Source organism: Felis catus, chromosome B2, assembly GCF_018350175.1.
Source record: "Felis catus isolate Fca126 chromosome B2, F.catus_Fca126_mat1.0, whole genome shotgun sequence".
Taxonomy (NCBI): Eukaryota; Metazoa; Chordata; class Mammalia; order Carnivora; family Felidae; genus Felis; species Felis catus.
In genome coordinates this window covers 76,584,378-76,610,729 of record NC_058372.1, presented here as the reverse complement: position 1 = coordinate 76,610,729, position 26,352 = coordinate 76,584,378, and the positions used below count along the sequence as shown (strand labels likewise).

General features: G+C 43.6%; 2 protein-coding genes across 4 annotated transcripts in view; one reads left to right on the top strand and one right to left on the bottom strand.

The window, feature by feature from the left end:
• NT5E (5'-nucleotidase ecto) overlaps nt 1–26,352 on the bottom strand; it is a 48,480-nt gene that overhangs the window by 9,459 nt on the left and 12,669 nt on the right. For both annotated transcript variants that reach the window (XM_023254164.2, XM_011282497.3), the window contains exons 2-5: nt 18,941–19,163; nt 13,884–14,072; nt 2,786–2,983; nt 1,713–1,867 (exon numbers count right to left, since the gene is read on the bottom strand). In XM_023254164.2, coding sequence (XP_023109932.1) covers nt 1,713–1,867; nt 2,786–2,983; nt 13,884–14,072; nt 18,941–19,163 — 765 coding nt within the window. The remainder of the gene's footprint in view (nt 1–1,712; nt 1,868–2,785; nt 2,984–13,883; nt 14,073–18,940; nt 19,164–26,352) is intronic.
• Nucleotides 1–26,352, top strand: part of SNX14 (sorting nexin 14) — a 124,443-nt gene that overhangs the window by 93,394 nt on the left and 4,697 nt on the right. Inside the window, exon 31 of one of the 2 annotated variants that reach the window (XR_006597976.1) lies at nt 2,724–3,201. The exons of the other annotated variant lie outside the window; for it this stretch is intronic. The gene's annotated coding sequence lies outside the window, so the exon portion shown is untranslated. The remainder of the gene's footprint in view (nt 1–2,723; nt 3,202–26,352) is intronic. 2 annotated transcript variants of the gene reach the window in all.

Here is a 26,352-nt window from a genome sequence, read left to right as displayed (position 1 = left end):
TTTTTGTCGTGATGAGGTGCCAGTAGTTCATTTTTGCTTTTGTTTCCCTTGCCTTTGGAGATGTGTCGAGCAAGAAATTGCTGCGGCTGAGGCCAGAGAGGTTTTTTCCTGCTTTCTCCTGTAGGGTTTTGATGGTTTCCTGTCCCACATTTAGGTCTTTCATCCATTTTGTGTTTATTTTTGTGTATGGTATTAGAAAGTGGTCTAGTTTCATTCTTCTGTATGTTGATGTCCAGTTCTCCCAGCATCGGAGACTTTTTTCCATTGGATGCTCTTTCCTGCTTTGTCAAAGATTAGTTGGCCATACATTTGTGGGTCTAATTCTGGGTACTCTATTCTATTCCTTTTGTCTGTGTGTCTATTTTTGTGCCAATACCATACTGTCTTGATGATTACAGCTTTGTAATAGAAGCTAAAGTCTGAGATTGTGATGCCTCCTGCTTTGGTTTTCTTTTTCAATATTACTTTGACTATTTGGGGTCTTTTGTGGTTCCATACAAATTTTAGGACTGTTTGTTATAGCTTTGAGAAGAATGCTGGTGCAATTTTAATTGGGATTGCATTGAATATGTAGATTGCTTTGGGTAGTACTGACATTTTAACAATATTTGTTCTTCCAATCCATGAGCATGTAATGTTTTTCCATTTGTGTTTTTTTCAATTTCCTTCATAAGTGTTCTATAGTTTCCAACATACAAATCTTTTATTCTTTGGTTAGGTTTATTCCTAGGTATTTTATGGTTCTTGGTGCAATTGTAAATGGGATCAATTTCTTGATTTCTCTGTTGCTTCATTATTGGTGTATAGAAATGCAACCAATTTCTGTACATTGATTTTGTACCCTGCAACTATGCTGAATTCATGTATCAGTTCTAGCAGCCTTTTGGTGGAGTCCTTCAGGTTTTCCATGTAGAGTATCATGGCATCTATGAAAAGTGTCTTTAGCTACTTCTTTTGTGTGACTGCATAATGTTGAAGAGCCAGCACTGGTCTGACCTTGGGAAGTGTGGACATTGTCATTTACTTGGCAGTCAGTTATTGAGAGTATATATATCAGGCACTGGGCTCCAGGTACCAAGCACAGTGCCAAGCACAGACAAAGAATCAGCCCCCTGGGTGCTGACTTTGGTGGGTGTGTTAAGTCTGGCCTGGGACCCTGGTTCAGCATGGCTCCCCAGGGGCTGCCAACAGCCAGTCTCTTGTAGACAGGTAGACAGTGGGGTGTTTTCTTGAGTGATCTATTCAGCCACAGGCCTTATTATAACTGCATGTCGTCATTCTCTGCTTGTGAAGGAGGCTTCCAGTCACACAAGGCCTTGTTCTCTGGATCCAAGAGGGCAGATCAGTGAGACACTCTGGCCAATTTAGGCCCAAGCAAATGTGTTTTATCTACTATGTCTACATCTTCAGAATAGTGAAGTTTCACGTATTGAGATCATCTTACAAAAGAAAAGCAACATCCAAAATTCAGACATCCAAGGTGAATACCTATCAATAAAGCTTTCAGTTCTTGTGCAATAAAGTGATGGTCAACTGGTATAGTTTAGGCCCCTTCCCAAGGTACTACTACTCAGTATGAATCTACCCCAAGCTATTGTTTGCATATTAATTTTTAAAGACCTTGAATTTTGTAACAGGCTGTCCCTCCTTGCAACCTTCCTCCCTCCCCTCTTCCTCTAAGCACAGGCCCTGCACTCCTGGGGACCACTCACCATGGCATCACAAATCAGGTTGCCCATGTTGCATTCCTTAAAGCGGCATGACTGAGTGGAGCCATCCAGATAGACAATTGTTTTCCCTAATTCCTGGGTAGAAAAATTGTCTAATTTTATCCTCCATTTGTTAATGTCTGCTTTTATGCTTGGATCTAGAAAAAAGTAAAACAGAAGAAAACAAAACAAAAAACAAAAAACAAAAAAATCAGGTTGCCATTAAGGCAGATCTCACCCTGGCCTAAATTTTGGAGAAGGAATCAAAGATCATTTAGCTTACCTGTTGTGACTATACATTTCTTTACCCTATTTGTCTACATTTTTGTTTTGACTATAAAATTTCCTCAGAAAATTCTGTTCCTTGGTAATAAGACTAGGAATGGATCTGAACTTAAAGATGCACTGAGTATCCTAACATCAACTCATCACACCTGAATGACCCACTTGGGATAGCATTGGGGGGGGGGCGTGGGGAAGAGTGGGGATGATGAAAGGTCCCCAGGGCAGGTCTACAGGGCCTTCTGAGGTTCTGTGCAGTCCCGGCCTCTCCCTCTGGCTGTTGAGATGGTCTGTGCTGTGAGCACAGGCTCTGCAGGGCACCCCACTGCCCATCTCTCCCTGGTCCAATCATGGTGAGAGAGGCCCAGGGCTGTGGTCATGTACACCACATGTAAACAGGTGACATAAGATGTATTTTATTCTGAGTCCCAGACAAAAAAGTAAAAAAGACACTCCCTCATGTGATAAACAGAAGCCCACTGAGACGGGCAACTTGCCATGGGCACACTGCTGGTGGTGGGGCTTTGAACCCCTTTGCAGCTCTCCTCTGGACATGAGCTGAGTGGCTTTTCCGTGCCTGGACAAAGCTTGAAAAGACACAAGAGGCAGTGACACGGTGTCTGATGCTATGAGGAACTGGGAAAGCAAATGGGATATTGGGTATTTGAGTGTATTTTCAATCTTCTTATCCATGAAGAGGGCAAACTTAAGAGAGAATTCTATTCTTTAAAGGTGTTACAGCCTTGCCCTGAAACATTAACAACAAGAACAAAGTCCAGCCATCATCTACCCACCTTCCACAATGCTGCTGTTGAGAAGAATGGGATTTCCATGCGAAGCGATGACATTTCCTTTTTCATCAAACTCAACCTTCAAATAGCCTAAGTATTTGCCAAAAGCATAAGCCTGGACCACAGGAACCTTCCGCCCATCATCGGACGTGACTATGAATGGGTACTTCCCCGCTGGCACCTCTTTGGAAGGTGGAGTGCCTAAAACAGAAGAGCCAAAGCTGATCAAGTCAGCCCTTGTACACAGCTTGGCTGCAGGCCAGCAGGCCACAGGCCAGATGACAGGGAATTCTGAATTGATGATGTGCTAGCTGCTGCCCCACATAGCTTGTCTTTCAGAGCTGCGCTCGGACATCTGCCCATTTCCGAAGGCCCTTTTGGCACATGAATCCTTCCATTTTCAACTCAGCAAGTGTTTGGTAAGCTCTTCCCACATCTATGGTCCTGCGCCTGGTACAGTGGGGGCACAAAAACGCGGTGGGGCCAAGGTTATCCTACCTCTATCCTGACTCACGCTCAATTCTCAATAGCTGGGTAGAATAGCCAAGCCACTTCACTTCCCTGTATTTCAGTTTCCTCACCTGTAAAATGGGCGAAATAATGATTCTTACTTCACAGGGTGGTCTAAACTTCCTAGCACAGTGCCTGGCACACAGTAGATAATAAACGTGTATTTCCTTCCCTTATGAGGTGATGACAACCTCTAGAAACCCTAGACATACAATCTAGAGCTTAGGATCCTTAGTGGAACATGAGTAGAAACAACTGAGCCTGTCCTCAGGTTTTGCTGCTAAAATTGGAATTCCTTTAGGTGCTTTTCAGAAGAGCCATGTTCACCCTGGCAGTCAACTGGCACGCACACTACTCATCCAGCCAGACCTCATACAGGCTAGATTCTGCCGACTTCTGTCTCAAAGGGGTCCCCTGGGGACAGCCTGGGAGCCAACTCAGACCCAGAGGCTGAGAGGCTCCCCCCACCACTGCCTCCTGGACACACACTTGCACAAGGGTGGGGAGCCCTGCCGTATGGGGCACAGGCCCTGGCTTCTAAGCACTTGGCATGTTTCTGTAAGTGCAACACTCCTTCAGGTACACTGCAGTTCACATCTTACCTCTAGAGAGCTAATGACCCAGTTTGGCTGTTTTGAATCACAGATTATAGGTGGCTCAGTCGCTTGAGCGTCTGACTTTGGCTCTGGTTATGATCCCATGGGTTCATGGGTTTGAGCCCTGCACTGGACTTGCTGCTGTCAGTGCAGAGTCTGCTTTGGATCCTCTCTCCCCTCTGCCCCTCCTCCGCTCTCTCTCACGCTCTCTCTCTCAAAAATAAACAAACATAAAAAAAAAAACCAGATACCCTTGACCCATTACTCTTTCTACTCACCCTCCAAACACCCTGACCAGTCCTTCCTATTAGAGGTTTACAGAGGGCCCAGGAAAACTTCAGCACATTTGTTACTCACATGGATTGGTTATGAGAGCTGGCCCAGAGCCAGGCTGTGCACTAGATCTCATTTAATCTTCTAAGCATTCCATGAGGCAGGCTCTATTACTATCTCCACTTTACAGATGAGAACGTTGATTGTCATAGGCAATGTGCCCAAGGTCACACTGGTACATGCGTTATGTGCAGTATGGCTGGTATGTGAAGGAGAGCAGACTGAAAGCGGGGGTGAAACTGGAGCTTCTGTTCTCTCCACTGCCCAACACAGCCTATGCTTGCTTGTCTCACAATGCCTGAAAGAGTCGGTTGCCAAAGGTCGCTCACTAAATTCAGTGCTGCACCTTTCCACCCCAAGCTGTTTCTGGGTTTCTCTTTTCACCTAAGACAAGCTGGGGTGGATGTCATGAAAACCTCACTCCTTCTCTGGTCCTACAGAGCAGCCCACATTCCAGCCTAATACCAAAGAGCAGAAGTGCAGCAAATACCAGCACCTCAGAAGCAGGAAACAGCTGTTGCCCACTTTAGTTTCCCATTTTCTTGCTCCCTCTGGAAAAAAAAAAAAAAAAGAAAGAAAAAAGACCAAAGTTTTGGAACTTGACTCTTACAAAAGCACCTGACTGGAGGCCCCGTGCAGGGCTTGCCCCATCTCCACCTGTGGTGTACAATCTCATGGGTGACTGGCAGGTGTCAGCCCTAACAGTTATAGATGATCTCACGCATTGCAGAGGAGCAGGGAAGGTTAACACAGTCATCATCCTCATTCTTCTCTTCACTGGTTCTTATTTGGGCAATCGTGGAGCCTGGACCAGGGCTGGTGTGGTAGCCCCTTCTCACCTTCTCACCTGGGGAAGGTTAGAGACAGTAGTTCCTCCTATGAACCCAGAGATGCAAGTGCAATTGGGAGGTGCAGTTCCCAACACGTCCACGAGATGGCAGAGAACACTTCGTCCAGGAGGAAAAGGCACTGTCAGTTTTAGAAAGGACTCTGGCAGTTTCCTGGACACCCCAGAGAAGGGCAAGCCTGTTTTTTTTTTTTGTTTTGTTTTGGGTTTTTTTTGTTTTTTTTTGTTTTTTGTTTTTTTTTAGCCTTTCTTATTCTGCCTCACAAAGACATAATCAAACTTGAAATGAGTGTAACAGGATTTCGAGGATACAGTCAAATGCCTCATCAAATCAGCATGCACTCTACAAATAGGAGCTAGTAACCCCAACTCCAGTCTGACAGGGGACATTCTCCGGTTCTGAAAGGCCTTGATGTTCCTTTTGTTAGAACATAAGACATATCATCTGCTTCTTAAAGGGACTTAATCAGGAACAAGGAGGATGCTTCCCAGAGGCTGAGGAAATAGCTGGTCTAGTTTGGCTAGTCTCTGCCTCCTCCACAGCTGAATGTTCTCTGCGTCTCTGCAGAGTTAGTGGCTCTGTTAGAAAACCACTAACAGAGAAAGCCATCCAGGGTTTCACATTTTCCATACTATTCTATTCAGCCAAAGATGCTCATGCCCAAAATATTATTTCCGCACAGAGCCACATGTCTGTCTTTAGAAACCCAATTTGTCATCTTGGCAGGATAGACATTATTCACCAGAACTCCATTCCAGCCATCTAGTAAGTAAATAATCTGGGAACCAAACATGGAGAAGCCAAGGAATTGTGGGCTGACATTTAGAGTTGGTAAATGGGCATTTCCTAGAATAGCGTGAACGCCTGACGGAACCCACCAGGGTTCTGCCCTGGGGGCCTTGGCCACAGCAGCTCCTCAGGAATGTGACAGTTCTAATTACAGGCCTGGGCAACTGCCCTGCCAGTAGGCAGAAGGGGCCAAGATGATGGATCACGTGACAGAGGTGCCAAGAAGCAGGCCTTTGACATGGTTTTCAGTTGGTTATATAGTATAGAATGTTTCAAGGCAGTCCTTGCTACAATTTTATTGTGTATGGGACCAGTTTAAGAACTTCCATGCTTCCTGTGTGGTACATATATGCAACACAATATTAGCCATAAAAAAAGGATGAGATCTTGCCATTTGCAATAACATGGATGAATCTAGAGGGTATTGTGCTAAGCAAAATAAGTTGGACTGAGAAATACCACGATTTCACTCATATGTGTAATCTAAAAAACAAAACAAATTAACAAAAAGCAAAATCGGACCTATAAATATAGAGAAAAAAACTGATGGTTGTCAGTGGGGAGGAGTGCAGGGGTTGGGCAAAACAGGTGAAGGGGAGTGGGAGACACAGGCTTCTGATTATGACATGAATAAGTCACAGGAATAAAACGCACAGCATAAGGAATATAATCAATGATATGATAACAGCCTCATATGGTGACAGAGGGTAGCTACAACTTGTGGTGAGCACACTATAATGTATAGAGATGCTGAATCACTATGCTGTGTACTGAAATTAACACAATGTTATGTGTTAAGTAGACTCAAAAAAAAAAGAGCTTCCATACTTCCTATGAAAGGACTAGATAAAAGTAATTAGTAATTAGCATATTTCACACCATTGCTTCTAAGGGAGAGTCTCTTTTTTAACTTACTTGGAAGTGCTTGGTCTGTCTACTTCTCTACCTCTCCTCAGGCAAGCCACACTCCTGGTCAGCATTATCTTGTGCCTGGGTTACTGCGATGGCCTCCTAACTGGTCTGTATGCCTCTTCTTTGTCTCTCTCTCTTTTTTTTTTAATTTTAATGTTTATTTTTGAGGAAGAGAGAGACAGAGTGTGAGTGGGGGAGAGGCAGAGAGAGAGGGAGACACAATCTGAAGCAGGCTGCAAGCTCTCAGCCATCAGCACAGAGCCCGACGCAGGGCTTGACCTCACAGACCACGAGATCCTGACCTGAGCCGAAGTCAGACGCTTAACCAGCTGAGTCACCCAGGCGCCCCTTTGCCTCTTTCTAATCCAGTTTCCACACAGCAGCCTGAGTGAGGTTTCTAAAACATAAATATGATCATGTGTTCCCTGGTTTAAAATATCTCCTACTGTCGTAGGAAAAACAGGACAATTTTTGACAAGAATATCATAACCTACGTGATGTGGCCCTTTCTTGCCTTGCCAGCTTCATCTAGACTGACCACCCTGTGCATCAGCAGTCTCGGCTTCTCTCACTCCCAAGCCACACCTGCCTCCAAAGCCTTGGACTATGGGTTGCCACCTGAAGCCAAAGGCCTACATGTGCATTTGTGACATTTTGCTTCAGTTTAGTCTTCTGTAAAATGGGGAAAATAACAATACCAGTCTCCATGCTTGCTGGGTGGGTTACAGAAGTTAATGCAGTGAGGAAAGCCTACGTTGGTAAATGCTCCATAAAGATGAGTGATCATTATTTACCAACTTTAGCTCCTGGATGTCTTTCTGATCTCAGCCCAAATGTCAGCTTTTCAGGAGAACACTGTGTGACGATCCCCCAGCGTTGGTCAGGTTTTCCTATAGATGCTCTCACAGCATCCGGAACTTCTCCCTTCATAGCATGCTTTGTAATTATATATGATAAGGTTGATTTGTTTGCATACTTAAAAAAATCTGATCAGGGTCGATATCCCTTATAAGACAAGTTCCAGAAAAACAGGGGCTGCCGTGTCTCCTGGGTTTGCCCAGCATATAGCAGGCATTCAATAAATGTCTGCTAAATGACTAAGCTTAAGTAGGTTAGCCAACACTTTCCCATGGATCAGACAAGACTTCTATGCTTTCCCTGTAGTGACATCCATATGCCCGAGGGGGCAGGGTCTGAGTGCCCACCCCTTCTTCCAACTCCTCTCAATTCAATTTTCTCAACTAATGAGCTGGGTGGGGCTTGTAAAGCAGAACCAGGGCTGGGAGTCAAGAGAATGGGTTTTGGTGCTAGCTCTCTTTCAGTGTGGTTTCATGACCTTGACGCAGACATTCAGCTTAAATTGGGGGCCTACATTTATCTCCTAAATGTGTAAAACAAGAGATTTGGGGGTGTCTCTGTGGCTAATTTGGTTGAGCGGCTGACTTCGGCTCAGGTCATGATCTCACAGTTCGTGAGTTCGAGCCCCACGTCGGGCTCTGTGCTGACAGTCCAGAGCCTGCAGCCTGCTTAGGATTCTGTGTCTCCCTCTCTCTGCCCCTCCTCCACTCATGCTCTCGTTCTCTCAAAATAAATAAACATTTAAAAAAAATAAGAGATTTAACTTTTTTTTTTTTTTTTTTTTTTTTTTTTTAAGAAACTAGATCTCCTGCATGCAGGAAATCTTGGGGCAATGCGAACCATAAAACAGACTTCTCATAGTGCAGGCTGAGGTGTGCTGGGCGAGTCCAGCTTCAGGCTCCTGGCCATGGGTGCTCTTCAGGGCACAGTTTGGAGACTACTGCCCGACATGCCCTTGGTGCCCAGCTAGTCAGGCCTGCTGCTCCATCCCCGGCCTCTGGTGTAGCTACACCAAGCAGCTTCAAGCATCTAAGACCAAAGGCTCTCTCCTGTTTTCCCAGCCAAGAGGTCTTTGGCAACCAGAGGGGTGAATCACAGTGTCCTTGGCTACCTCTGTATCCAACCGTGACACCATGACACTTTAGCTGTCATGTTTCCTTAAGGGAACTCAGTGAGCCACGTAATATTCTCCATATGTGGATGGTGTCCAGATTTACTGCTCAAATACTCACTCTTGGACATTCAGTGATGACTGGGAGGTCTGAAAGAGATGATGAGTCATGGAGCCGTACCCAGAGTGGGCACAGAACCCTCATGAAATCCAGTCCAGGCTGTTGGCCTGAACCCAGTTCTGGCTGGTTGGAGCAAATAAGGGAGTCCTGTACAGTAGGCATGAAGTCACTACAAATTCATTCACTCATTCAACATTTACCAAGCTACAACAGGTATCCAGTGTTTTGGATCTCTACTGCTCTGCAGGGTCAGGCCCCAATGTCTTTGCTTTATCTCCATGAGGTCAGGAGACACTGCTTGATGGAGACAGAGTAGGGGAAGGAGTGATGCCCCAGCTGTCTGCCATGCTCTTCTCTTCCCAAGAGGATCCAGCTACACCTATGGCCTACTAGCTTTCCAGGTACCAGACTTCCCATTCACTTTTTACATTATAGAACAGGGTTTTATATAACAAATTAAAAGTAAATCATAACACTGTCTTACCACTATGGCCTGTTAAAATGCAGAGTCCAGAGGAATGGGATGGGGAGAGAGAGACTGGTTCTCATCTTAACACGACCTTCTTGCAGTTTCATTTACTCACAGTGCTATTTTCAGAAGTAATAACTGTATCTTGCATTTGGTTCCTTTGGAGAAAACATGTGGGAATAGCTCTCTTCCTTGCAGCTTTCAGATTCTGTAAGCCTAGTAGGCTGCACCCCTTCTCTTCATTCTGACATGAGAGCAGTCAGGTAAGCTTGGGGTCAGCTCCAAGTGCACAATGATTGTACTCACAAGAACCTGGAATGACGTTCAACATTGCAGGGGGAGCAGTTCACGCACTGTTTTGGTCATGCCTCATTTAAAGCTGAGTTTTAAAAAATATGGGCTAGCTACAGTACAATGAAGTTAATTTAACAGGTGGTAACCAGCATTAAAAAAATTAACAGGGGCGCCTGGGTGGCTCAGTCGGTTGAACCTCCGACTTCGGCTCAGGTCATGATCTCACAGTTCGTGAGTTTGAGCCCCGCGTCGGGCTCTGTGCTGACAGCTCAAAGCCTAGAGCCTGCTTCGGATTCTGGGTCTCCCTCTCTCTGCCCCTTCCCCACTCATGCTCTGTCTCTCTCTGTCTCTCAAAAATGAATAAATGTTAAAAAAAAATTTTTTTAATTAAATAACAGAACAGAAAATATCAGGTGCAATCCAGATTTTCTGTGAAATTTTCTTTCAGGTGTGTGCGTGTATGTGTGTGTGTGTTGGGTTATGTGCATGGCAAGACGTAAAATTCCAAGGGATGTATTATTTTAACTATATTTTTATTTGCTTATTTATCATATTTAACTTTAAGTTATGCTAGTTCCAAAAACAATTGAGAGGAATTTTTGTTTGTTTTTTTAAGGCTGTGCAAATTTATTTAAACAAGCAAATATGCTTCATCCCCTACTGCATCCTGGAATTACCTTCAATTGTAAATTCATCCCTCAAAATGAAGAGTATTAAACTTGAATGTTTTCATGAGAACAAATTTAATCTGGCTAAGCAATCATGAAATGTGAAATAAATGACTAAGACTACAGAGGCAGTTTTCTTTCAGAGCCTGTAATTATCTACCTCAAGATTTATGTATAAACAAATTATGATATTTATGCCCAAATCTTTCTTTCATCCAGTCATTCATCAGCAACTAAATTCATCTACTTAGCAAAAGGCACATACTGTTTTGCAGTACTTTGTTGGCTGGAACGAAATTGCAGGGACAAAAGGACACAGGCTGCAGCATTAATGGGAAGCCAGGCATGATCACTGAGCCTTTTCAGGCCCATCAGGGCACACTAATCGATGGCCACACATCAAGGCTGTGGATGATCAATTGGTGCTGTGGGACGGCACTGGGTAAGACGGTGTAAAGGCAAATCATGAGGAACATGGAAATGAGTTTAGCATCTGAAAGGAGGGGTAGATTCCTTTGCTTGTTTATGCACTGTTTTGGTCATGCTTGATTTGGAGCTGAGTTTTTCAAAATATGGGCCAGCTACCATATGAGGAAATTAATTTAATGGGTGGTAACTGACACTTAAAAAAAATGAAACAGTAGTACAGAAAATATCAGAGTGCATTCCAGGTTCTTCGTGAAAGTTTTCTTTTTGTGTGTGTGTGTATGTGTGTGTGTGTGAGCGTGTGTGTTTGTGGCATCATGTACAATGCCTTTCTTAGTTCGGTTCGAAGCCGGTACAGTCTGAAACACTATCCCACAGGACGAAGGGGGTGGAGGCAGACATGTAGGTCCAGCTGTGTGTCTTGTGTTTTTTTGACATTGCCTCAGAGAAAAGCTAAGAAAAGGCACCAAGGGAAGGTTTTTCACAGATCTCATCCACAGAGTTGGGACATAACTGAAATAAGGACAGCTCAAATACTAGGCCTTGTCCTGAGGGGACTCAGCCACCCCCGTTCATGACATAGGTCAAGTCATGATGACCTTTTATAATAGGGTTGTTTCCATCCTCACTCTGCAGATGAGGAGATCAGACAGAGACAGGATCCCGCCACCACTCAGTGGCACAGCCATCATGACCCCAGAGTCTTCACTTCTACCCAGTGGTGCCCCATGACTTACTCCGATGGGATTTTCCCTGGTCTGGTGCTCTCAGCCCATCTAACTCCCCTGGAGTTACTTAAATGGCTCCCAGATGTTTGACCGCAACACTGCTCACACTAAGAAATTCACATCACCACCAGTGCCCGCCACTGTTCTTGTCACACTTATGTCCTGCATGCTATGCACTTGGGAGCTAGCTGTCCTCACCATCTCACATACATCTTTTGCCATGAAACAATGTATGTTCATATGAATAATGTTAAATGCCTAACCTATTTTAGTCTAGTCTGTTAAAAAAATTTTAACCCACTAATTTATATCACAACCATTAATGGATGTAATCCAGTTTGAAATTTTTCTTTAGCCTATGTCTACCAAGAGATAAAATACTTACGAAGGAACTGAATTAGTAAGGAATCAATTATGTAGATACCAGCATTCTTTACTTTTTCTTTTATTTTAGGGAGAGAGAGAGAGAGAGAGAGAGAGCGAGCAAGCAGGGGAGACGGGCAGAGGAAGTGAGAGAGAGACTGTTAATCTTGGGGCTTAATCCCACGACTTGGGATCAGGACCTAAGCCAAAATCAAGAGTCAACTGACTGAGCCACCCAGGCACCCTCAGCATTACATGAAGTAGGTCCCCAGTGTCACCATTTTGATTGGTATATTTTCACTGGTGGGCAGTCTCAATACCACTGCATGCCAGAACACAGCTATTTACACTTTATGAAGTGCCTTCCCAGGAGTACACACACCACCTCACGTCATTTTCACAACAATGTGGCACTTTGAGTATTATCTCCATTTTGAAACAAAGCTAACAGGTTCAGAGAGGGTGTGACCTGCTCATGGTCTCTGATGTGAGTCAGGAAGGAAGACTTCTGACCCTATGTTGTGTTTCTTTCTTTTCATAATTTGTGTTTCTTTGGCTGATTGCAAAAGCAGCATGCATTTGTTGTTTGAAAATAATTGGAAGTGCGAAGAAGAAAGTAAAAATTACCTGTATGCTCTTTTTTTTTAATTAAAAAATTTTTTTTCAACGTTTATTTATTTTTGGGACAGAGAGAGACAGAGCATGAACGGGGGAGGGGCAGAGAGAGAGGGAGACACAGAATCGGAAACAGGCTCCAGGCTCTGAGCCATCAGCCCAGAGCCTGACTTGGGGCTCGAACTCACGGACCACGAGATCGTGACCTGGCTGAAGTCGGACGCTTAACCGACTGCGCCACCCAGGCGCCCCACCTGTATGCTCTTTTTAGTGATAACCCCTTTTTTAACATTTTTGGGTACTTTTTTTTTGTACCGTTCAGGGTATTTTTTATTTTTAATCTTTTAAAAATAGGATCACCTTAGATAGCCCACACAGAGACGGCCAAAGCAGCAATCTCTTCAAGGAGAGGGTTGTGCCCCACCAAAGCCTGCCTTTGCACTGCTGATAAAAGTCAGTTACCAGCCAAGCCCTCCTCCTTCCCTTCTTCCTAATTCTTGAAAGTACTTCAATGCCCCAGGTAGTGGTAGTGGGCAGGGGGCATGGTAGGAAAGACTGACTGAGCTAGACTCAAAAGTTTTGGGACATTATAGGTTCCAAACAGAAGGAAAAAAAAGAGGTTTTCTAACTAAAACTACCTAACACTAAGGAGAGAGAGAAGGAGGGAGTGGGGGGAGGGCGGGGGGAGTGCATGCCTTCAAGAGCAACAGTACCTATTGCTTCCAGGACGCTCATAGTCCTAAGTCCCGGTACACAGTAGTAAAGTTAGGACTGGAACCCAGAGTTCCAGCTCCTGCCCGTGAACCTACAAATCAAATCCTGTCACCTTGATCTATGAAGGCCTTATTTATTTTGTTTATGCTTAAAATTTTTTATATGACATGTTGCTTTTTGATATAAACTGACTTTTGGCTGGGGCCTCACAGTAATCTTTTTATTTTACATGTATATTTTATTTTTTTAATTTTTTTATATGTTTGTTTTTGAAAGAGAGAGAGAAACAGAGTGTGAGCAGGGGAGGGGCAGAGAGAGAGGGAGACACAGAATCCAAAACAGGCTCCAGGCTCTGAGCTGTCGGCACAGAGCCCAGATGCGGGGCTCGAACCCATGAACCATGAGATCATTACCTGAGCTGAAGTTGGACAGTTAACTGACTGAGCCACGCAGGCGCCCCTGCATGTATATTTTATGCATATATTTTATATATATTTATAATATACATAAATAAATGGGAGCTGACATAATCATTAAACCAATAAATTATTGTTAGGAATGTCTCTGAATAAGATTTACAAGTTACTATATATGTGTATTATACATCTATTACATATCATAGAAATATACATAATATATATTATATGTTAAATTGTAGTAAAAATAATAATAACAGTTACAAAGACAAAGACACAAAGTAAGTTATCTGGACATTGTGGCCAGTGTAATCCTTCTGAAACAATTACCTGTATAAAGAAATGTATTGGAGTGTCCTCCTACCACGATGTCCACGCCCTTCACTTTCTGAGCGATGAGTTTATCCATTTCAAAACCAGAGTGTCCCAGTGCAATAATTTTGTTCACATTTAGAGTTTTTAGTTTATCTACTTCAGGTTGCAATGCGGTGATTTCATCTTCAAATACTAAATTCCCTCCTAAGGAACAAGATAAGTAAAATGCACATTTATTAATAATTTTTATTATATTACTTATTACACATACTAACACATAGAGTCAAATCACCTTAATCTACCGAAGCTCTTAAATTACTGAAACCAAAACATATTTATAAGTTAAATATAAAATCCCTAAAATGCCAATAAAAATTCGCATCATAATCTTCAGTTACATTCACTTAATGTTGTATTAGTTTAAGGTTGTGAATGATACCATGTTGCTCTAATTCAATCTCAAGCTATGAGGAGGCTTCAGATCTGGAAGCCTATCTATTTTTTAAAAATCTGTTTTTGCCTGAGCACATCAGCATGTTGTGCTATGCATGTCAAGTCACTATGGTGTTGACACAGCTTAAATGTATACAGTGCTGTGTGTTGGTTCTATCTCAATAAAACTGAGTGGGGGGTGGGTGGGGAGGAACCTAGAGTACCTCTAAGGCTTTGTTTGCAAGTTCAGGATAATCCGTCTTCAAACTTAAAACTCTGCTGGCAACTAGTCCTTGAATGCCAAGCTTAACACACCAGTTGACAACTGTCTTGTTCATTTGGTAAGGCTGACACTAGAGCAGTACTGAGCTCTGCATTAGACAGGGTCTCAGTCACACATTGCTGGCACTCAGCTGTGGACATTCTTCTCTGGCCACTTACTCCCCCTTGTAGTAGTAAAGGGAGCTTGCGCCCATGGGACAGACTGGTGAGTGTGGGTGTGACTGTGCAGACCCACACCCTGAAAATTAGCAACTCACAGACGTGCCGTTGGACTCGTGGTGCTGTCACTGACGCACAGGTGACATTTAAACATCAGGAGTTGTAACAGCTCTGCCACCATTGTCTGCCATGAAAACATCAAGAATAATCTGCTTCTTGCTGATTACTCCAAGAAGTCCAGGGCTCCCTGGTCACTCCTCAGTGCCATGTCACTTTCTCTGTCAGTTCCCTGAGCCTCCCTTTAAATTGACAAGGTATGTCCTCCTCCATGCCTCACTTGCTGTTCCCCTACTGTTTAGCACTTAGCACCTTCTGACACACCAAATATCTTACTCATTTATTTGCCCACTAAACCTGTAAACTCCAGTAGGCAGGGATTTTTTTTTTTTTTTTTTTTTTTTGGTCAGCAGCCCTGGTGCCTACACACAGGCACTCAGAGGAAAGAAAAAGAAGAGGAAAAGAAAAAGAAAAGAAAAGAAAAGAAAAGAAAAGAAAAGAAAAGAAAAGAGAAAGAAGGAAGGAAGGCAGAGAAAGAAAGAAAGAAAGAAAGAAAGAAAGAAAGAAAGAGAAAGAAAGGAAGGAAGAAAGAAAGAAAAAGAGGAAGGAAGGAAGGAAGGAAGGAAGAGAAAGAAAGAAAGAAAGAAAGAAAGAAAGAAAGAAAGAAAGAATAAATATTGAGACCTTCTGAGAACACTACCATTCTCTGCTTTAGTTTGGCTGTAACTAGTCTTTGGACAAAGTTCAGAGAAATGCCTCTGAGAACAAAGGAATGTATTCTCCTAACGTGTCAGGAGCCTCTTGGGATCAGTCATCACACATATACAAAAGCATGGGGTATGTTTCAGGATATCTTGAAGGGGGTTGTAGGAATTCCATTACCTAGCTAAAATAAATTAAATGTGCTAGAAATACCAGTTATACCTGTGGGTACATAGGCAGCAGGACTGGAGGGATGGGGTTGGATCAGGGGCCAGAGATCTGTAGGAAGAACCCATGCACTGGGCCTGTGGTCTTGGTAGAAAGAAAGTGTCCCTAGAAATACTGTTCTATCCCCCACACCCCCCATCCCAGTGCTGGGATCAGTCCCGACACAATTCAGCCTTTCTCTCCTGGGAGCTGCGACGACAGCATCATCCCTTCAGATCCCCCTTCTGTTACAACCTAGTAAAGGGCTAATATGGGGTGCTATCAGAACCCCAGCAAAGGGGGACTTATTTCTGGAGCCCCTGTGTCTCTCCACCAACAACCTCTCCTTTCTTACTGGCGACTATTCAAGAAGGGATAACCTTTTCTCCCCATCATGCCTGAACTCCTTGATCATTCAGGAGGCCCTACAATCCAGTCCTCACCCAGATTTTGCTTTCCCTGATTGGAACCTGTGTTCCAAGGAACTGAACTATATGCTCCTTTGTGACTGTGGCCCCCACACTTCCCTGCTCTCATGTGTTCATTCTAGCAACATTTATTGAGAACTTCCCACTTGCTGGGTATGATACAAAACATGGAGCAGTGAATGAGACAGATAAGGTCCCTGCCCTCATGAGGCTTGCGTCCTAGCTTGTGACCTCACCGCGGGAATGCCCTTTGCCCCAGGATGCTTGTGTGCCCTCGAGGTGGCCAAGGAGGTTCTTCAAGTCTACAGGACCTCCAAGCTAGTCACTCACCCCCTGCTCCTAAAAGACGTTGCCCCACTCCCTGACTTTGTTCTTAGCTCTCTTATGGCATTTAATTACATTCTATTTTAAATGAACTCAAAAGCCAGCGGGTAGAATAGAAATTATAGAGACACATAATTAATTCAAATATTCAAGGCCACATCTTTATCCAAGGATCCTATGCTGGCCTCTCTACTAGGTTCTGGATGCTCACTGAGAAGAGACCCAGGCTCTGTCCTCAGCTGTTCAGGCCAGCACACGAAGCTGACAGTAAGAGACAAGTGTAATAAGGGGGAGAGGTGTTTGCTGTGGGAGCTGGGGACCCAGAGCAGGAGTGTCCAACCTGACGGGAACCAGGGGCAAGGGCAGCAAACCCGGGCCATGTCACCCCAGGCCTACTGACATTGGCAATTGTTCTGTCAGCAGTCATGCAGCCTGGTTCACTCTACAATCTGCATATGCTCCTCTTTGCAGAAAACCCCTGGAAGGCCCGAACCACAGCAACCCCCTCAAACTGGGGGGAGGTCGGATCACCAACCAGAGTGGGAGGCAGAATGAAGCAGAGGAGCTGGGCAGGGTTCAGAGCAGCCTAAGACTGTCCAGGTCCCACTGGCGGGACCACACACTTCTTAGAAGAGCACTTCTGAAACATGTTGAGAGCCGGTGATTCATCATGTCCACAACTACCCCCGGGCTCCATAATGACCTCAAAAACACCTATTTATTGACTGTGTGTCACACAGTATGCAAAGGCTTAGTCACCTGTGGGACAGATGCCTACCTGCCACCTGGAGTGCCTGATAGTCCCCACCGCCCCTACCAGCAGAGAGGAGAGAAGGCCTGTGCCTGCCCTGTCTCCAGGCTGGCTGTACAACCTTTCCCTCAGAGCAGAGCCATTCTGCTCAGGGCCAAGCAGGGCTGACCTTGTTGCTGTTTCCAATGGCTTGGACCTATTGTCACAACAATAATAAATATATCATTTTTTAATTGTTAAATGATAGTAAGCCCTTCATCAGTTAATTCTTTTTTTTTTTTTTTTTAATTTTTTTTTTCAACGTTTATTCATTTTGGGGACAGAGAGAGACAGAGCATGAACGGGGGAGGGGCAGAGAGAGAGGGAGACACAGAATCAGAAACAGGCTCCAGGCTCCGAGCCGTCAGCCCAGAGCCCTACGCGGGGCTCGAACCCACGGACTGCAAGATCGCGAGATTGCGAGATCGTGACCTGGCTGAAGTCGGACGCTTAACCGACTGCGCCACCCAGGCGCCCCAATTAATTCTTAATGAAAACCCTTATTTCTGGATAATACCAGCTCCTAGTTTTCCTTCTCCTCTTTCTCTTTTTCTTTCTTTTTCTCCCTTCCTCCCTCCCTTCCTTCATTCCTTTCTTTTTTTTTTACACTATATTCACCACAAGGTAGCTACCACCTGTCACCACACAATGCTACTATAATACCACTAACTTCCCTATGCTGTATCTTTTATTTCTGTTAGTTTCCCTTTTTTTCTCCAAATATGGGAAGAAAATTGGTTTGCATAATTTAGAAAAAATATCATTTTTGTTCTTACTGCCAAAGTGTTTTGGTGAAAGTGTTCCTGTAAAAGTGGCTCAAAAATGTTTCTTTTTTATAAAATAACCATTTTTTAAAGTTTATTCATCTTGAGAGAAAGAGAGAGAATACATGAACAGGGTGGGGAGAGAAAGACAGAGACAGGGAGAGAGAAAATTCCCAGCAGGGTCCATTGTCAGCACAGAGCCTGATGCAGGGCCTGAACTCATGAGCCATGAGACCATGACCTCAGTGAAATCAAGAGTTGGACGCTTAACTGACCAAGCCACCCAGGTGCCCCCAAAATGTTTCCTGAATGATTTTAGGGTTATATGTGTATGTATGTACATATACAGATATATATACTATATGAAATATAGCATATATAAAAAATATTTATATTAGGATATGTATACCATGAGACCTTTCAAGGATATGTATTTCTCAAAAGCTGGATACAACAAAGTCATTAAAAAGTAACAAAAAGGGAACAAGGAGAGTTAACTAGACATAATAATCATACTAGAAAAGGAAAGGTAAGGTAAATTGAGGTAACGCCCTAGCTTTGGGCTCTCTGGCTCTGCAGGCAATAGGGCAGTGAATTATACAGCTTTTATTCTCCAGTAAGTAACTCTGTAATGTTTAGTACTGGATGTAAATGGCTTTCTTGTCCAATTTTGAATGCACTGAATTAAACAAAGATACTGTGTATGTCAACAAAGAAGTTCAGTGAACAAAACAGCAATGTCTGTAAGAAGTAATTTAGAACAATGTGGAAGTCACCAGACTGGTTTTATCAATGTTAACCTAAGTACGCCATTTGCCCAACACAGCACGCTGTTCCTACTCTTGCCTACAGCCCATACAAATAATGCCAAGCTCTGATTTAATACATCTATTTGCAAGCAACAAGTGCTATAAAAGTAGAAAATACCTGGATTTGAGAGATAAGGGGTTTCTTTTGAAGTATATCCAACAATTCCCACAACTTCATCCCCAACAGGAAGAATTTTATATGGCAAATAAAGTCCTGATATTTGAGATGCTAGTGGCCCCTTGGCTTTAATATTTGCACTCAGAATTGGAAATCTGGCCTCTTTGAGGAGTGGATCAATCAGTCCTTCTACGCCATTATCAAATTCGTGATTTCCCAGTGCCTAGTAGAAAGGGAAAAGAGAACAAGAATTAGGTACTCTGGAATTTCTGTAAAAACAAAAATATACTGTAAAGAATACTACATTAGCCCAGTGGCTCCCAAACCTGATAGGGTTCTAGGAGGCTGATGGCATGACCTCTGTCGTCCTCACAACAGGAGATTTTACTCAGTGACCCTGGCGCTGGGCCCATGGACACACAGATCATCAGGTTCATTTGAGAACTGCTTCCCACATCCCACAGCATCTACTGAAGGTGGCATCAGTCCATGTAAGAGTCACTTGCAATGCTGTCCCTGCTGTCCTCAGATGTGGGGCAAGTTGGAGAGTCTGCCATTTCCTAAGCTCTGCCCAGGCTTTGCAAGTTGGTTTCTCTCATAAACCCACATTTCAACCCCCCAATGCAATTGTTTCAACATCCCATCTGCTGGGAGAACCATTAAAGTCAACAGGATTTTAGCAAAAGGTGACTGGAAATGTATTGTTGGTAGAGATGCCAGTGACCTCTCCTCCTCTGGTGTCCACATCGTCTCGGTCATTTCTCCTTTATGTTCCCACAACTATGTCTTCCCAAGGGCTGTGTGGTCCTCTAATTCTTTGGGGAAAATGAAGATCCCCCAAGGTAACAGGAGATGGCATTCTCTGCATTTTGCAGGGGGGCACGGGCTTCCTCCTTCGGGCAGCTCTGGGCCGTCGTGGGTTTCATTCCCAGCAGCTTCGCGTCCCAGGAAGATCAAGATGGTGAAATGTTCACCGACCTTCAGGGCATTGTTAACCCACTCGGAACACAGGACTTGGTGGGGAGCTGGCATGGTTTACAGGCAGCCTCACCTCCCACCTTCTTTGCTCTCTCCCATTCCTCACTGCTCTGGGAGGGGCTACTGGGTGCAAAACAACCTCTTTGACACCTGGCAGCTTCCCCCAGAGTAATACTGACAAAACACGCATTCCAGCCACCTCCTCTGAAAAACCCTCCGCCCCTTTCTCCCTTGGCCCTAGCATAAGCCCATGTCCCCCAGGCACCTACCTTCCTGTGCTGGCTGCAAGGCTGTTTTGCTAACTTAGTACTTAAACTAGTGAATCTCAAACTCTCCCACGGCACGCCTGATTTTGCTTCACTTTGCCGTTCATCTGGGAATAGACCTGAAAAGTGCTGACTGGTGACCTCTCAACCCAGATTAGGGCCCTCCTGCATTCTCTTACAGGCCCCACTCCTTTCCTTCCTAGCACATTGCATACTCCAATGGCATGTTAAGCATGTCCGTGGAGTCCTCGCCAGACTGTGTGCTCCCTGAGCCACCATCCATGTCCTGCTGTCCTCACCCTGCTCGGCGCTGCAGCCCTTCTCCACCCACACAGGTGCCCCTCTCAACATCTGTGGCTCAAAGAATTGTGTGTTTATGTCCTCATGCATATGTTTATACAGAGCAATACAATGTCTTCACATTCCCACACACCTGTCTCCCTAATGAAAGTCAGAATTTCTGAATTTGCCTCCTCCCCCACCTCCTCCCCCACCTCGGAGTGTCCATCTTTACTTCTTCCTCTTAACTAATGATTTCTCTCTTAAAGGCTGACCTAAGTCTTAAAGGACCTCCCAGCCTTGGGTAATCATCTTTTTATCATCTCTTTGTTACTGATTATTATTTTTAGTGTTTGTTTATTTTTGAGAGAGAGACAGAGTGCGAGCAGGGGAGGGGCAGAGAGAGGGACACACAGAATCTGAAGTAGGCTCCAGACTCTCAGCTGTCAGCACAGAGTCGATGCGGGGCCCAAACCCACGAACCACCATGAGATCATGACCTGAGCCGAAGTCAGATGCTTAACCAACCGAGCCACCCAGGTGCCCCCTTTTTATCTTCTCTTTAGAACACCATGATTTCTTCCTGTGGTGAAATCAGTCTCTCTTATGAGATTACAATTAACTATCCTGCTTAATTGTAAAGTCTTAAAAAGTGAATATTTCTATCATTCTTCATGGAGGATTATCCAATGTGTCAGTCACCTTGCAGTTTACCAACAGCAATATATTGGTACCATTTGGCAATGGTTGGAGTTACCTTTTTCATTTATTTGTGGCTGTCTCCTTGCATGGTTGTCAACCTTGCATGGTTGTCTCCCACTTTAACGGGTGGTGGGTGTCAGAAATAAAGTCTTGAAGACAAGACCAGGTCTCAGAGAACCTTATGGCTCAAAGAGCTCAGGAATGTTGAGTTTTATCACAAGAGCAGCGAAGAGTCCCTGTAGGACCTTAAAGTCGAGATTGACAAGATAAGCTTTGCATTTTAGAAAGGTTATTCTGGCAGCACTATGTTGAATGGTTTAGAGAAGGGAATGGCACCAGCAGAAAGCCAGTGTGGGAGCTGATGCAGTGATCCAAGAGGGAACAGTGAGGACTGCATGCAGGGGAATGGATGGAACCAAAACATTGAGGCAAAGGTGGGATACTGGTTGTGGTGGGGTGGGGGGGGGGGCAGTGGTTGGTGAGGAAGAGTGAATGGGGGGCATTCAGCTGCCCAGGGATTTCTGGCTTTATTGACAGGATGGTGATGGCAGCTTGGGCCAACATGAGGATTTCTGGGGGAAGGGGCTTTGAACACAGTAAATGTCGGTTCTTGTGAGTCCTTGGAGGGAAGTGGCCATGTGGCAGTTGGACATAGACGTTAGTACTACCACGCAAGGTTAGCACTACCAATCATGAGCTTGACCTGAGCACACTTCTAAATCACAGCTTCCTCTGGAAGGGCAGCAAATGAACAAAGCAAAGGTTGTAATGAAAATGAGTCAGCATTTACCAAGCACTTGCCACACGCCAGCATCGTGCAAAGTGATTTTGTTAAGAAAGACTGATTTTGTGCTGTGAGATTGGTATTATTACTAATATCATTTTACAGATGAGGAAAACTGAGATCTAGAGATATAATGAATTGTTCAAGGTCACGCAATTAGTGAGTGGTAGAGCTGGGATCAGAACCACTTATGTTTGACTGCAACCTTCTTAACCACTATGCTTATATACAAAGAGCTCTGCATCAGGCCTGGTATATATAGGGATTACTCAAAATAAAATCCTAAGTACCTGCCATTTTCCATGCTTGGACTCATCTTTGTCCCTTTGTATATAACAGATAAATGATGATTGATAGATCTAAATATAGATAGGTAGGTGAATAGAAACGATAGAATAGAATAGGATAGAATAGAATAGAAATTTCTTTTTTATACCATGCTTTTACTACTTTATTCAATTAATGGCTCTATCTCCTGAAGTGTGATGATCCTTCTTCCCGTGGACCCTTCATTGAGCTCCCTCTCTGAGTTAGGTGCACATTCTCTGCTCTACTGCTCACCTCTGTGCAGCGCCTGCACCTGCCTCCTGAACCCCTCTAGCACCTAGCACAGACTGTGGAGAAGAGCAGGGAGGCACCGCTGAATGAATACATGAATGAGCAGAAGAATCTCTAACAAATTTCTTTCTTCTATACACAGCTAACTTTTCCTACAAAAATGTATTCCTTTGCAGAAAACTGCCTTTGTAAATACTTACTTTCCTATAAACTCATATTTTCATTTCCCCACCATGACTTTCTCCGACCCATTTCTCCTCCATTGCATTCACTACAAGTTCATCATTCATAAGCTCTTCAGAAGGAATATCATACCACTTGCTTGAGAACACCACGCTCCCTGCAGGCAAACAGCAGGTGCTCAAGAAATGTGTTAAATAAATTGATTTTTTAAAGTTTTAATTTTAACTCCAGTTAGCTAACACACAATGTTATAGTACAATACAGATGTACCGTACAGAAAAAAATTCTTATTCATTTCTATAATTTTTATTAACATGAAAATACCTTAGGAAGAGTCTGCCCAAGAGCACTCAGAACAATGAAAGACATCCATGTCCCTTTACATCTTACAGAGCATTTGTAACACACACATAAGAGAATTTATGCAAATTCATACTGCAGTATTGTTCCACTTTTCTGGGTCCTATCTAAATATTCCCACCCCCTCCTTAAGTGCGCTTGTCATTTTTTTTGCTGTTCTGCCCACAGCCTCCCCCATGACTTTAACAACAGATCCTGATCTGAGCTAAACTGTTACCGGCTCTTATTGCTGTAATCCTCACATCAGGCAAGTGTTTTTTCTGACCCAAATCATATATTTTTTAAGTGTTTTAATGTTTGTTTATTTTTGAGAGGGACAGAGACAGACAGCAGCAGTGGGGGTGGGGGGTGGTACAGAGGATCTGAAGTGGGCTCTGCAATGACAGCAGAGAGCCTGATGTGGGGCTCGAACTCATGAACCATGAGATCATGACCTAAGGCGAAGTCGGATGCTCAACCGACTAAGCCACCCAGGTGCCCCTGACCTAAATCATATTCTTATGCTTTCTCCTTCTCTCTTTTATTTTTGCTTTCCAAACACTGCATTTCTAATATTGGGTTCCTCTGTCTACAAGCCCTATTCATTCACTGATTCTAGATCTGACAACCTTGTATATTTTTACCATAAACACTAAATTTCACCAAATGCACTTTTCTGTAACTTAAGAGAGCTGAACCAAACAAAATGACCTCCACCATTGAAATCAGAGAAATTTAATGCGTGCACCTGGTTTAGCCCTGGCTCCCCACCCTCACTGCTCTCTTCATGCAGAAGAAGCCTAAAACACTATTTAAAAAGACAAAAAAGAAAAAAAAACTATTACTCTTCTATGAAAAAAACTTTCCTCACTTTCCATCTAGCCCAGCCCAGCATGTTCAACCACCTGAACACCTGAAATGCTGCTGCCATTTAAAGCTAAAAACAAATGAAAATGTAAGGACAGGAAGAGATCTGATTGAAAATCCTCTTATTAAATTAACTCTGAGGAACAGAGTCTGATTTGCTTAACATCTTCTTTAGGGGTATGTTAATATTTACATTTGATGTGGATAGTTTGTCAAAGTCTAGTGGCTTTGGAGAAACTCTGTTGACTAAAGATAAAGCCCAGAGAGATTTTCAGGTCATATGAAGCAGTACTGGAAGAATGAAGATATTTTAAGACTTCTGACTCCAAGTTTCTCCCTGGATTATTAAAAATACCCTGCAGTGAGGACTGAGGGAAAGCTTGTGTCTACACTTCGGTTATCATTCTCATGAATTCTGAATACAGGCCAAAATCTACCTTCCCATTGTGGGTAAACAGTTTCCTTATTTTCAGGTGATTATGAGGTGACTACATCTCTTATCATTTTATTTCCAAATGCACTGTGTGCTAAACAGAATTTAAGCTAACATTCAATCACTGTCTCTTGGATACACTGCAAACAAATGCATGATATCATAATACCATTCTCCCCTTCTTCCCTACCTCTTCCTCTGTCCATGAAAGATGCCAACTAATTAACTTAATTGATCTTTCCCACTCGGTTTGGACTGAGCCTCAGAATCCTTCTTACCTTAGCCCTACAGGGAGTTACTGTCAATCAACTACAGCTGGCACTGGAGATGAAATTGTTTTTCATGCTCGCCCTAATGATTATGTGCAGAATTGATTTATTGACTTCTAACAACAATAAAATATATCCTCAGTGAGTAACAAATGTTAGAGGCAATGCTTTCAAAGAAATAAGGAAGAATCCTGACTTTTATTTCCCATGTTTGTTCCATGTATATTGTGGCTGGAATCTGCTACTGAATCCAGCGTTGATGCTCTGCTGCCTGACCACACTGTCCTCTGTGCCAACTTTCATGTTTTTTCTTTCCTAAGGCTCTTCTTAGGAGGTGCTGCTATTTATTCATTGCCTCCTTTCACCCGTAAACAAATGTGCCCATTGGTACTGAGGCACTGGTATGAGTAAGTGGATGAACAGAAGAAATAATGAGGACACTCCTCAGGGTGAAAGTGAGAGAAAGAAAGCCCTTGGTGTAGGAGTGTGTCAGCCTGAGCCTTGATGCCAGGATTTCTTCAGCGTCTGCAGGAGACACAGAAGTCAGTGGCCATCTGACACATTTCTATGAAGGTCTTTCATTATTCTGGAATATTTTACTTTTATGGAGAATCTTCCCTTTTTTTAAAAAATATAATTTATTGTCAAGTTGGCTAGTGTGTTCTTGGCTTTGGGAGTAGATTCCCATGATTCATCGCTTACATACAACATCCCAGTGCTCATCCCAACAAGTGCTCTCCTCAATGCCCATCACCCAGTTTCCCCTCTTCCCCACCCTCCCCCATCAACCCTCAGTTTGCTCTCTGTATTTAAGAGTCTCTTGTAGTTTCCCTCCCTCCCTCTCTGTTTGAAACTTTTCCCCCTTCCCTTCCCTTCCCCCATGGTCTTCTGTTAAGTTTCTCAAGATCCACTTATGAGCGAAAACATATATCTTTCTCTGACTTATTTCACCTAGCATAATACCCTCTAGTTCCATCCACATTGTTGCAAATGGCAAGATTTCATTCTTTCTCATTGCCAAGCAGTATTCCACAATATATATAAACCACATCTTCTTTATCTGTTCATCAGTTGATGGACATTTAGACTCTTTCCATAATTTGGCTATTGTTGATACACTGCTATAAACTTTGGGGTACAAGTGCCCCTATGCATCAGCACTCCTGTACCCCTTGGGTAAATTCCTAGCAGTGCTATTGCTGGGTCATAGGGTAGATCTATTTTTAATTTTTTGAGGAACCTCCATTCTGTTTTCCAGAGTGGCTGCACCAGTTTGCATTCCCACCAACAGTGCAAGAGGGTTTCCGTTTCTCCACATGCTTGCCAACATCTGTTGTTTCCTGAGTTGTTCATTTTAGCCACTCTGACCAGTGTGAGGTGGTATCTTAATGTGGTTTTGATTTGTATTTCCCTGATGATGAGTGATATTGAGCATCTTTTCATGTGACTGTGGGCCATCTGGACATCTTCTCTGGAAAAGTGTCTATTGTTTTCTGCCCTTTTCTTCACTGGATTATTTGTTTTTCAGGTGTAGAGTTTGGTAAGTTCTTTACAGATTTTGGATACTAACCCTTTGATATATCACTTGCAAATATCCTTTCCTATTCTGTCGGTTGCCTTTTAGTTTTGATTGTTTCCTTTGCAGTGCAGAAGATTTTTATCTTGATGAGGTCCCAATAGTTCATTTTTGCTTTTGTTTCCCTTGCCTTTGGAGACGTGTTGAGTAAGAAGTTGCTGTGGCCGAGGTCAGAGAG